General features: G+C 34.9%; 2 protein-coding genes and 1 pseudogene across 2 annotated transcripts; all 3 read right to left on the bottom strand.

Moving 5' to 3' along the window:
* Window positions 1-277: 277 nt before the first annotated feature.
* On the bottom strand, window positions 278-2238 carry LOC108844638 (uncharacterized). Its single transcript, XM_018617922.2, has 7 exons — window positions 2099-2238; window positions 1887-2006; window positions 1287-1730; window positions 1040-1179; window positions 840-960; window positions 612-752; window positions 278-520 (listed from the first exon to the last, which is right to left on the bottom strand). Exons 1-7 carry the CDS (start codon window positions 2150-2152, stop codon window positions 440-442), a joined length of 1101 nt encoding a protein of 366 aa, XP_018473424.1. The 5' UTR covers window positions 2153-2238; the 3' UTR covers window positions 278-439.
* A 150-nt stretch (window positions 2239-2388) lies between these two features.
* On the bottom strand, window positions 2389-4910 carry LOC108846702 (wax ester synthase/diacylglycerol acyltransferase 7-like). Its single transcript, XM_018619904.2, has 7 exons — window positions 4722-4910; window positions 3896-4468; window positions 3749-3815; window positions 3451-3563; window positions 3155-3364; window positions 2931-3068; window positions 2389-2817 (listed from the first exon to the last, which is right to left on the bottom strand). The coding sequence occupies exons 1-7, from the start codon at window positions 4908-4910 to the stop codon at window positions 2662-2664; spliced, it is 1446 nt and encodes a 481-aa protein (XP_018475406.1). The 3' UTR covers window positions 2389-2661.
* Window positions 4911-7632: 2722 nt separating this feature from the next.
* LOC108844154 (zinc finger CCCH domain-containing protein 55-like) lies at window positions 7633-11165 on the bottom strand (annotated as a pseudogene).
* Between the last annotated feature and the right edge of the window lie 2787 nt (window positions 11166-13952).

Raw genomic sequence — 13952 nt, 5'->3', positions numbered from 1 at the left:
AGACCATGTTGGTAACTGTGGAAGTCATCTCAACTTAGTATGCTTGAGATCATTAGCTAACTGTGGAAGTCATCTCAACTTCTCTTAACTTGATTTTCTTCTTAAGATGGATTTGCCATTGCTTCTAACTATATGTATAGGCCGCTGAGAAGATGCGGTAAACAACTCAAATTTACTTCAAACCTGTGATTTTGTTTGATTGAGACACCATTCAACAAGACTAAATCTGAGTTATTGCACTGAACCAAGCATGTTCTATGCTGATAGACAGCAAAACTCATCAAAGAGAAGATTTTATTGATCAGACATAAGATGTAACTAACAACTTCAATCATTGTCATAAGTTAAAAGCCAGAATAATCTATAAGACTACCAGTAAACATGGAAGCATCCTAGTCTTGGACTCTTGAGATACAGAACACAGCAGAAAATGAGATTGTCATTTGGTCGACGTGAGCTGCCTGAGATTGTACTTTGCAAGCTCCTTGTACTTCTCTACCACCCCAATTAAGCATACTGTCTGTAAATTGCAACACAAAATCCAGTTTTGAGTTTATAACCAACCAGTTTGTTAAATGCAAAAAAGACCTCAAAACTTATCCTTGTTTCACCTTAACAATTTCAACTACGATGGACATCTCTGGATTGCTCAAATCAACTTTGTGAGGCGCAGGTATAGATTTCGCCACCGCGTTTATTACTTTCATCCTATCAACGCCTGTGTTTGCACGCGATCCATACAACACAGCAAACTGCAATGATAGTGAAAGATGAGAGATAACCATTTCGGAATCTATGAAAGGGATACACAAGAATGGTGCTAATAGTATTATTATTACTTTCCGGGGTTTATCAGTCTCAACGGGAAAATACTGTTCTACAAGAGGCTTGATGGCTCTTGAAATCTCTTCCTCTGAAGGATAACACGACACTTCAACTGGCACAAGTCTTAGGATGAACCTAAGAATGACAATACATATCAGCAAAAGACAGTTATAGATTTATTGGTATGATAGAGTTTTCTTGAGTAAGATAGAACCTTGACATATGCTTTTTGGTTGCAGCAGCAGAAGTCAGTCCATGCTGTACAATATCTTTAGGACTTGGGTCACCATCTCTCCTTTTCATTTGGATGAAGACAATACCGTTGCAACCAGGGTCTAACTTCATAAACCGTCTCTGTCACAATAATAGATAATGAGACGCTTATAATAATCCACAAAGAGATAAAAAAAAAAGACTTAGAGCTTCTCTCGTTGTCCCCCCATAGATAATAGTAAGCTTACCTTACTCTTGTCTCCGAGCTCTTTTAGTTCAGCATCAATCAGCTTATCAATAGACTTCTCTGTGTTCCCGTCTACTTTTGTTGATTCACTTGCTTCTTCCGTACACGTCTTCTTCCTTGGAGGTTCTTCAACACCGTTCTTTTCTTTCACTTCATCTTCTTCGTCCTTCTCAGTCTTGGTTTCTTCCACTCGTTTGACTTCACATGAGCCTTCCCTTGCTACTTCTCTCTCCTTCACTTGATTATCACCGCCTTCACTCACTTCTAGTTCATCCCCAGCCCCTTTATTTCCCTCTTCCTCGCCGTTATTACCCTCATCATCCTCCACATCTTCTTCATCCTCGTCCTCGCTATAGTGAAACGTAACCTTTTTGTTCACAGGGTTCTCAAGCAACCCAGAGGAGTTCACTTTCAAGCCAGTCCCATGCATTAGCTCCTCAAAAAACTGTTTTAACATATAGATATTAGTCCGTAATTTACTCAACTCTAGACGTGGGAAACTAATAAAGAACTCAGCTTTATGGAAGAAACAGAGACACTAAGCAAATATAAGTCGGAGGTTAAATCAAATTAAAGGGAGAAAAAAAGAGATGAACTTTACGGAATCTATGACGTTGATAGCTTCCTGAGAAGCTTGGTGTTCGCGTCCGCCATCGCAGGAGATGAAGAAACCTTGTACCCCTGGCTTTAGAGGGTACGCTCCCTTCTTCTTCGCTGGTCTCTGCAGCAACAAAATCAAATCTAAGTTAGCCGCAGATTCATAGAAAAGGCAGTGTGGGAAAGTAAGAAAGAAAGGAGAGGTAGAAGGGATACATTCTGAGGGAGATAACGCTGCTTTCTCTTCTTGCTTTGGTCACCGGTAGCCATCGCCGGAGACGGAGTAAGTTTTTTTTTTTTTTTGGGAGATTCAGACAAAACACACAGAGTGGCCAAGCAAATATTACTTAGGTCATGCCGGTGCAGGCCTGTTGGGCTTTCCGTCTTGGCCCATTAGTGGAAAACCTCTATATGTTGATTTTCTCCCAAAATATTTCATTTTCAGGCTTCAAATACATGATCTTTTCCTAAAGAGAAAAATTGAACTTTTAAATATCATAGTTTTTTCGGTATATAAATTTTATCCAGAAATAATTACATAGGGGCATATGTCAAAGAAATTCGTTTCGCAACTTAAAAAAAATAGTAAAATCGTTTGCTACAACTCAATTCGACGAGTTGATCTTAAACTATCAAACGATCATTCAAAGTGTATGTTGTTACACAGAGACTTGTTATTGACTATAAATTCGATAACTATTGGTATTACAAAAAAAAAAACTTAAAGCTTCCACACGCCTGCGGATTATTCTGTAATGGATGCTAATGGCTCACGAGCCTTAGAGTAACCCATTTTCCCAAAGAGCAGCTTTCATCTCTTTCAATGACTGTTCCATATCATCACATATCTTGTTAGGATCTGGTATGATGGTAGGATCAGCCGCTAATGAGATTGTCATCCTCCCAGCATAACTCATGAAATGCATCAACAATGCCTATCAACACACACAAAACACTTGTGTCTGACGAAAGATAACGATTTATTTAAGCTATACGTATAATTCTTTTGTAGTTTATGCAACGAAGAAGAAGTAAAGAAGCTACATACTTGTGAGTGCCCGTAACCGCTTGGAGCAATGTAAGTGATTGGATTGCCATGGAAACTGATTTCTTCCATGGGACCCATAACGTTCGAAAGGCATGTTGTTGTGTTGATCACTGTTCTATTGAACAGTTTTGCTGCTACCTAGAGTGACAAGTGTTGTGTTACATTTTCATGATCACAGTTGCAAACAATCTTTTAATTCTTAATGGATAATCAATTTATTTTACCTTAGCTCCTAACAAATTTTGGCAGATTTTGATCATCAAATACGCTAGATGGGCATGATGGGAATGTTTCTTTCTATCCATCATGGATTTAGATAATTTTAGGTAAGCCAATGGATCAGTTTGTAAACCGATGGAGAAGGGCAGAACAATAAAGCTAAAGTAATTGCCCCATCTGCATTTTGAATCTCTGACCATCATATCTGCCAAAGGCTTTATACAACAACAACAAAATATATGAAGTGTACATATATGCACATAGAGAGTTTAGATTAAAATTTGAGGTGTGTGTCTCTAACCTTGAACCCTATTTCCGACCTTAGATTTACCGTGCACCCTGCACGAAATCGTATTCCACCTGGAAGATTGTTCGGATAGGGTATCAATGCTCCATCTTCCTCATTCTTATTGTCTAGTTTGTCAAGAAATTAACAAGATAAACATGTGATTAATACATGCACTAGACGTAGATAAAACACGCAGATTCTCTTTAATTTGTTGTATCAGAATAACTTAATTGTTAATTATATATCTATGGCAAGTTAATTGTTACAACTCCTAGTAATACATATCATATACATTAAATTTAATGTTTACCATATCGTCGGTTCAAGTAGCTAGAAAGAGAGGCTTGTGTAATTCCGACCAGAACATCGTTGATAGTCTAGCAACACGTGAAAGATGAAATAAAGATCCATCGAAAAGAAAATTAAAAAGTACTTATGAACACAAAATGTAACGTACCATATTCATAGCGTTCTTTATAAGTTTAATGTCATCCAAAGAGATAGTTCTGTGATAAAATCTCTTTGGATTACTCCCGACATCCACGCCACCTTTGAGGTGTGTTATTGTATCCTTCAAAAACAATATAGTGGCAAAAAGTAGCAACATGTCCACAACTGTATTCCAAATCAGCTTCATTGTCGAACCAACGGTGAACATTGTCCTTAAGAACCAACCTTTGTTTTTGTATCTTCCACGCCGTTTCAACGAAGGAATAGTAGTTGAAACTGTGTTGAGGTCTGATGTTTTATGTGTACATGCAAGCAAGAGGGACACCATGGACGTTCCATCTCCCAACGTATGGTGAGTTCTTACAACACCGACAGCTTCAGCATCTGAGGTTTTAACGTTAAAAATGTGTATGTCCCATAATGGTCTTGATCTATCCATAGGATTCATCGTGAGACGTGAGGTATAGTCATCGATGAAGCCGTCTCCGTCTTCACCTATCTCTTCTGGATCTATGTATGGTACAACTACATGGTCTTCCACATTGACTTCCGTCTCGATCCATTTTCCACCATCATCAGACTGTGAAGTTAAAGACACATGTAGACTAGCACTATAAGAACATGGCTGGTTCAATTATTAGGAAGCATCAAACTTATATTTGATGTGTTGTAAGTCATTTAAAATATCTACAGCAGTATTATATAGTGTTATTTTCTGGAAAATATATTATAAAGTAAAATCTAAACCAGATGGTATCGAATGCCCCAATGAGACGAGATAACAAATGTTTATACAATGGCACGTCTGTATGTAGATATGTATAAGTATGTACCAGTTTGCTAGAGAAACGAGGATGCTTGGAGACATTATACTTTAAGGCATCAATGACAACATCCGGTTTGATCTTGGTTTTGAACCCTATCATGGTGACGGCACAGTAGTCTATCTCTCGCGACTGGAATACGCGAGCCATTGGGCTGAGAGGATCCTCTTCCTCCTCTCTCATTCTCTCTTTCCTCATTGAGGTATGTGTTCTTTGCTCATGTGAGAACGTAATTTTATAAGTGGTACTAGTTGTGGGGGAAGTAAACGTGATTAATGCATGTCTCTTAGGAAATATTTTTTATATCCGCTAAGAAACCTTCTCTAAAAGACCTTCATTAATTATGCACCAACTCTGTTCTAAACAAACACATTTGATCTGAAAGGTATTATTAAAAGTATAAATTAAAAACTATATAACCAATGAAAAAATAGAATGATTAAATTTGATTAGTTAAACAATTTCTGATAAAGTTAAAAGTTATCTAGAAATATGAAAACATTTTATATATTGGCACATAAAAATTCTTCTAAATATCTTATATTTCAGAACGGAGAAAATATATGATTACATTCTTTAAATGTTAATATGATTAGATTTAATGTTAATAACTTCGATTGACGATAAACATCTTCGAGTAATATAGTTTCATTCAATTCTGTCTAGTAAATCACTGGACTTAAAAGCTCAACTTGTGACTTGAGAAACACAATTTACTAGTAGTATTTAGTATGATCAAGTGCATGTATCTTTATCATCTTAATAAATGGTGATATGGAGCGGATCGCAAAAATATGCCGGTGCTGCTTGCAAATTCAATCATATCTCTATACGTTCATTTATTGATTACATCGGTTTGCTAAAGTTACCACTCGTGTTGTTGGAAAATATGCAATATTATTTCATTTGAAGACCTACACTGACTACATCTATGGCTTTTCTTCTACTCCTAGCTTCCGTTTCTAAATATGTGTTATTTTAATACTTTCACCGAGATTAATAAAGTAATATATTCATATTTAATGTATAATTAATTAAATGAAAATAATTTATATAAAAGTTATCATTTGTTCAAAAAACTAAAAATTAAATTTAGTGTATAAAGTTATATTAAAATTGTAGAATAACACTTTTTGAAATAAAATAAAAACATAAAACGATATTTATTATGAAACATAGAAAATATAACTGCTTTAATTATACCTACAACTCGCAATGATTTTTTTTGTCCACCACCGTAGAATTGAAAATTAAATCCCAGTCAGATTGGTTGCGGAATCGACTACGATTTCAAAATTTATTAGTCTGCTTATTGAACGACTTTGTAACATATCAAAGGTTTTTACATAATTTATTAGTCTGCATATATAGAGTGTTATTTCATTGTTTTGTGTAATATATATACATGTAGTAATTTTTACATGATTTAATTATTAGATCTCAACTATATTTCACATATTAGAGTGTGGCTTATGTTTGAATTGCATGTAACCTTTTAAAATCTTTGACATCATGACAAAAAAAAATCTTTGACATTTTTTAAACACTTTTTGTTTAACAACTATGACAGGCCGGCCTTGGCATTACTCTGCAGACATGTATGTATATATACATATATTTGTTTGGTCTAAAATGCTAGAACATGTCTATCTGTAGATTTCAGCAAATATCCTAACGGATATTTTATAATAAACCAAATGAAAATAATAATTAAAAAACGAGATGTTCAAATGAAAAATCTGAGAATACATAAAATACTTCTAATAACAGCTGTTTTCTTATAATAATTTAAATTGATTTATATTATAGATTTTAGAAATATGATAAAACTAGATTAAAATATACTTCCTCTGTTTCAGAAAAATGTAAATTGTAGAAAAAAATGTTTCAAAAATATGTATTTTTTCATATTTTCAAAATACTTTTGTCAACTAAATAATGAAAAATGTATGTTTCAAAAATAGTAATTACATTTTTTGAGATTTTATTAGTTTAAAAATATAAGAAATATAAAATTGCAAAAAATTACGTATTAATAACTAAATTTTAATGTGTTTTTTTAATAAGTACGAAAATCTTAAAATATGTCATCAAAGAGATAGCTCTGTGATAAAATCTCCTCGGATTCCTTCCGACATCTTCGCCACCTTTCAGAGGCGTCTTTGTATCTTCGGAAACAAGACGGTCGCCAAAAGAAGCAACATATCTATAAGTGTGTTCCAAAACAGTCTCGCCGTAGAACCAACGGTGAATATCAACCTTAAGAACCAGCCTTGTTTTCTAAGGTCATAAGGAACCGTGTCACGCCGTTCAAGGAAGGAATAGCTGTATCTTTGGGGTCTGATGTCTTATGGGTACATGCAAGCAAGAGGGGAATCAAAGCCGTTCCATCTCCCAATGAATGGTGAGTTCTAACTACACAGACTGCTTCGGCATCTGAGGTTTTGACGTTAAGGATGTGCATGTCCCACAAGGGTCTTGATCTATCAAGAGGAATCATTGACTTCGAACAATTTCCGTTGACTTCGAACAATTTTTGGGAATCAATAATTATGAACATTATGTAAAAAAACATTATGTTGAAGTATAGTAATCATCCATAGTCGCTCAAAAAAAAGTAATCATCCATAAATTATAATTAGACACACCACCTACAAAAGATGTGTTGACAAGTTTATTGCTCGTGGAGTCAAGTCAACAACGTTGCCGTGGAGAATGATTGCCAGGGGTGTGAAAGTAGTTGCAATCTTCTAGAGTTGGTCCCGTTCGTCCAGTGTCCAAGACTACAAAAGTCGTAATTTTACGTTTATTTGCATGAGATCTCTAAAATGTCTTCATTTCCTACATGTCAGTTACACTCGTCTTCTGCTGTTTTCTTAACACGTTTACGTGCCTCCACACTTATTGACTACTATACTAATACCCACTAAACATGGAAGATATGATTCCAGATAAATATGTACAAACAAAGTGTTCCCAAGTAAATGACCTTTTTTCTAACACTCGAGACAATATAACTTTGCACAGATTCAGGACCCGGTATAAGAAACGGCTCAACACTTAATATATATATATATATATATATATATAAAGTTACAGAACCTTCTATTCTTCTTTGGTACATCAGACTCTTGTGGTTTATTAATCACCACATGAGCAACCCAAGCAAAGAGGAATAATAGCACAAAAGAGAGTTACCATATAGATTTTGTCTTTCTTTTTAAGTATCTCCAACGCATACAATTGTTAGTAGTTAAGGTATCACCAGACGAACTTGCGATCTTCATAACATATTATCATCTCTCCTACCTTCTTTCTCTTCTCCATATATTAGCTATACATATACATTATCCTACTTCCTTGTGTATGCCATCTTTACTTTGTCTGCACAAATCCAAAATCAAGAAAATGTTATGAACATCAACTATTAACACTGTGTATGAACTCATTCCCTCCTCCTCCAATAACTACGATCAAAGGATGCTTACCGTTATTTCATACACCACGGTACCTCATCTTATCCGTAAGAAAAAAAAAACCTGAGTCCAAAACTAAAAGGGTTTGTTATCCATGTATAACTTAAAAGAATTGGGGAGAATCAATTAGAGAGAGTACACTGACCCTTGGCATTTATGAGGTGAAATAGCCTACTGCATCAGGTTACTGGTAGTGGCTGGTGGTTCATTGTAGAGGAGACGGAGACTCCAGCTTTTGCATTACTTTCAGCAGAATCATCTGAAGATATTGCAGAAGGGAAGAGGTTACTAGGAAGAACAAGCTTTATAGTGCTTCCAGGCCCTGTTTCAAGCGTTCCACTCTCGTTGGTTCCTTCTTTTGCACCATTTGAATAATTATTGTTGTTAATACTCCTTTGATCGACTAATGGGTAAGGATGCATCACGGTGACACCATCAACTACAACCACAACCCAAAGACAGCAACAAAGAGATTGGAAGCTTAGCTGATCAGCAATGATTTTAACCTTTTAACATTCAAAAATAACAGTGTCCAGTTCACTAACTTTCGACGGCATCATCGGCACTAGTGAGAACAGATTGAATATCGGAGCTCTGGTTGCTGGCAGGTGAAAAATAACCAGGAGATCCCACAGAAAAGTGTGACAGACTTACAAGCTGTCATCACCTTTATCTTTATTTCTGTTTCTACTTTTCAATTTAAACGATATTGGGGTTTGTCCCATTCGTTCTTGTCTTTTGTGGAGTCAGCAAATGAGTCGTATGTGACCGTTTGAGATCTCCTTTATGTACTGGCTGACCTCAGTCATCAGGAAATAATCAGAAAAACATTTACCTTATCCTCTTATCTATCAATCTCTCTCATTTCAAACCCTTATCATCATTCAAATCCTGCTCCTTCAAGGTGATCTGAGTAAGAGAGATCACCTTGAAGGAGCAGGATTTGAATGATGATAAGGGTTTGAAATGAGAGAGATTGATAGATAAGAGGATAAGGTAAATGTTTTTCTGATTATTTCCTGATGACTGAGGTCAGCCAGTACATAAAGGAGATCTCAAACGGTCACATACGACTCATTTGCTGACTCCACAAAAGACAAGAACGAATGGGACAAACCCCCAATATCGTTTAAATTGAAAAGTAGAAACAGAAATAAAGATAAAGGTGATGACAGCTTGTAAGTCTGTCACAAAAAGCTACGGTGATGATTAGGCACTACACTATTATTAAACTCAGGAAGCTGCAAATTAATGAAGCGTCGTCTTTCAAACTCAATAGCCCTCTGCAGATCAGCTTGCTCCATTTTCCTTCTCATCATCTCCTGCCTCTCATAGAACATCTTCGAATCTACCACATAGGAACGAATCAAGCTAGTTAACAAGCAAACGCAGAACGTAACACCTAAGGAAAAAAACGAATCTTGTCATTCAAAAAGGTACTAACCAAGTTGGAAATCAGACTGTTCTCTAGGATCAATCCCAGATGGACAAGAACATGGAGAGTAATTCCCAAGCTCAATCTGCTGTTGCAGCAGATGCTGATGCTTCCTGTGATCATTTCATTTACAAATGAATGACGCACTGAAACATAAATAAGAAAGACTAGAAGAAAATTTAAAGGAAGAACACCATACTTGTCCAAGGCTTTGCCTTTTTCTTTGTAAGGTTTAACAAGAACACGTGAGTCGCAAATGAAATGGGGATTCCCTCTAGCTAGCACAACCTTCACAGTCTCGGAATGAGCAAATGAAACAAAGCCAAACATACGCTTCTGTTGGTATGGGATCCGCACATCTTGCACTGTTCCAAAAAGGCTTCATTCATACACAAAAAAAAAGAAAAAAACAAATCAATAATGACTGTTCAATACAAATCTACAAGAAGCATAATCTTCAATTCCAACACTACCTGAAGTAAGTTGCAACGTCTTCATCCTTAAACGTGCTCTCAGCTGGGAACGTCAAGTAAATCTGTCTAGCTACAGAGTTTGACAAATCACCAAAATGCATCGCCATTAGTTCCATCCTCTCAGTCTCAAGCCTTCCATCTCTGCATCAAAGGAGAAAGCTCAATACTTTGAATAAACTAACCAAAAAGATGAGCCAAAAAATCTGATTATATACCTAAGAGCATGTTGATGATGCAAGAGAAAGTCCATTCCTTTCTCGTAAGGTAACTGAGGAACCCTACCCAGGAGGAGCCTCTGACGCTGATGGAAAGCCGCCATTTTCAACCTCATCATCATCTCCTCTTGCCTAACAAAGTCTTCACCTTTCATATGGGAATCAGTGACAGTGACATCCCCATCAACGTTATCAGCCGAGAAACTCCTACTGTGCAGATGGGTTTCAACGTTATCATCCTCTGTTCGGAACATGAATCGTCGAGAAACGAAAGGCAACCGTTTAGCTGCTGATCGTCCAATAAATCAGTAGTAGCAGAGACTCCGTTGATTTGGTTAGAGACACCCATGAAGCCATTAGAGTGAGAGAGTCCTCCTCCTCCTCCTACTACTACTCTTCCGTTAGTAGAAGGTGCAGATAAGGTGTTCGAGAAAAGTCCTAGCTGAGTTTTAACTTTCGAGATGATGGAGTGAAGGAGTGATTCAGGTCCGAGAGCGAGATGCATCAAGTCTTTCTCGTGGAAATCCTGTAAGAGAAGATAACCGATGATCTTGGGAGCGTAGTCTGGCTCCAAGCTTCTGATTCTCGTTAAAAGCAAAGCTGTAGGGTCGCCGGAATCCATGTGCTTCTCTTTACCAAGTAAAAGTAATCAACTTTGGGATGCTAAGAGTAAGAAGAACGAGAAAGATCAGAGCTTGAGAAAGAATCTAAGCGGAGCTTCTTGTATTGATTTTTTTTTCTTTTTTGAATCTCACTTCACTCGGTCACTCCTATTACTGGTAAGACCACTTGGGGAAATGTTCTGTGTTTCGTTTTTTTCACTACTATTATTCAACTTTCTAGGACTCTGTAATAAAATATGGGTTGTCTTTTTATGTAAAGATTTGGGTAAATTACAGATAGGTTTGACAATTTGTAGACGTTTTAGAGATTCTTATCTTACGTCTCTTCTAGATGGAAATTCAGTAACTAGTGGGGGTTATTGGTGGTTGAATTTTAATTGATTTAGAAAATTTAGAGAATCCATTATTATTGGTACGTGGATTTTAACAGTCTTATTAAAATCTTTTGTTATTGGTTTATGGACTTTTAAATTCTATGTAAATCTCTTGTTATTCAAAAAGTTTAGCTTTTATAGATTTTGTAACTATATTAAAGTTTCTTGTTATTGGGACATTGATTTCTTTAGTTTTACTCATAATACTCAACTTTGGAAATACCATGTACACTCATAAGATTCTTAAAATCTATGAAATTAAAACACACATACACACAAATATAAAAGTTTTGTATTATATTTTTACTGTTAAGTGAATGATAGTAAAAGAAAGAAAATTATAACAAAATCATTTGAGACAACATTATGAGAAAATTTATAGTTTTGTATTAAACATAAGAATATAAATAAAAATTAAGCAAGACAATCATTATTAAAATCAGAAAATTACTCTATTTCACAAATTATTAAATAAAATTAGTATCAAATAACTATATTTCACGAATTTTTTTTAGAACACACATATATATATATATATATATATATATATATATTAAACATAAGAATATAAATAAAAATTAACCAAGACTATCATTATTATAAAGCAAAATTTTACTTTAGTATCAAATAACAATATTTCACAAAAAGTGTTTTTTCAGAAAACACACACACACACACATATATATATATATATATATATATATAATATATATATATATTAGAAGGAAAGTTTTAGAGAAAGAAAGTTATATATGGAAATTCATGATAATCAATAACAATCAATGATAATTTATACAAAATTTTTGGCACGATTTCATCAAATCTACTCAACTTTAAAAAAACCTCTTAACTTGTAAAATTCTAAAAACTCCACACAAATTTTAGTTTCAATAACCTCCCTAAGTGGAAGCAACTTAGCCTAATGGTTAAGGTCTAAAGGCTTATACACCCATGTCTAGGGTTCGATTCCCAGACTATGCAATTTATTGCAGATTTTCTCAAATCCAGGTTTCAAGTCCCGGAGAGAGCGCGATTTATTAGGCAACTATGCAGATTATGGAAGGAAGGATTAGAGGCAACTATGCGATTATGGAAGGAAGGATTACAAGAGATCTTCAATATGGTGCAAGTAAATCTGATCAGGCGTGGATCTTCATAGGACGGCTCAGATGATGCAGTTAGGCGTAGATCTTCATAAGACAGGTAGTATTGTCGGTTGTCGAATCGTCTATGTAATGTTCCTAATAATTATAATTGTAATATCATAATAAATCAGCGTTAAAAAAAAACTAACTTATTTGTTAAAAAAAAAAACCTCCCTAAGTAAGTATTTTTCTGTCGAGAAACAAAACTTTATTATGTCATTATGGAAGCCAAAGATCTTTATTCTAATTAAAGACAAATAAGGAATTTAAAGATTGCAGAAGATCTTTATTTCGGTACTTGTATTCCTCATTTTTCTATATTAAATTTACTACTCCCTCTGTTTCTAATAAGTGTCATTTTAGAGTTGTGCACACGGATTAAGAAATTATTAAATTTTGCATATTTTCTATACAAAAACATCATTACCCCATGTATCTCGACCAATAGAAAAATAAAATACAGAATAAAATTAATAAATTCTGCATTGAAATTCGAAAACGACACTTATTTTGCAACGAAAAAAAAATCTCTACAACGACACTTAATATGAAACGGAGGGAATAGTAATTACGAGGGGTTTATAAAGGAAACTGTGTTGCCTTTTCTCAGTGTTGTTAAACCCGGACCGAACCGGCGGTCGGACCAGGTTCAACCGTGAATCGGATACCAAGCCGGGTTGGGTTAATGCTAAAATCCAACTAACATTGAACCGGTTAAAAACTCATATTGAACCGTTAAAAACCTGGGAACCGGCGACCCAACGAACCGGCAAAACTCTGATTCGTATAGAAAACAAAAAAAATTAATAAAATAATTAGTTAGAAAAAAAGGATTTGTGATCAACTGTAATTCATAAAGTATTGTCATATTTGACGTTTTTTTTCCTTTGAGTCTCTGACATCTCTACAAGACTATAATTCACAAGGTATTTTATACTTTTGTGTCTTTGATGTCTTTGTAAAACTTTTGTGATACACTAAGCAATAGAAGAGAATGATCAATAAATATGATTTCCACCAAATTCAAACACAGAAAAACAATAACTGTCACCATGAAAATAAACAACTGTCGCAACTTTGCACTAATGTGTATAATTTTTTTAAAGGTGATAAAAATTTATAGTGATAAGAACTTAGAGAATAAACTTAAATGTGTTTTTTCTATTGATTTAGATTTGAACTACTAGATTTTTTATTTTTGTTATTACATTTCAGTTTGCTATTTTCTAAAATATGCATATTACATACAAAATATTATTAAACTCAGTTTAATACATCAAACCGGTCGAACCCAATCGAACCAGGTCGAACCACATTGACCTATGACCCAAAAAATTTCCGGTTCGTTCGCCGGTCCGGTTTTAAAAACACTGCCTTTTCTCAACGATGGAAATATATTGTTTTAAAGGAAATAAAGGGAAATAATTAACAAAAGTCAGAAAAATCTGCAGGTACAGTTAAATCAATGGCAGCTTTATAGACAGCCTTTTCTCCATTCA

The sequence above is a fragment of the Raphanus sativus genome, chromosome 3, assembly GCF_000801105.2.
Source record: "Raphanus sativus cultivar WK10039 chromosome 3, ASM80110v3, whole genome shotgun sequence".
Taxonomy (NCBI): Eukaryota; Viridiplantae; Streptophyta; class Magnoliopsida; order Brassicales; family Brassicaceae; genus Raphanus; species Raphanus sativus.
Note: the sequence above shows the minus strand (reverse complement) of the source record. Positions and strands in the feature narration are given on the sequence as shown.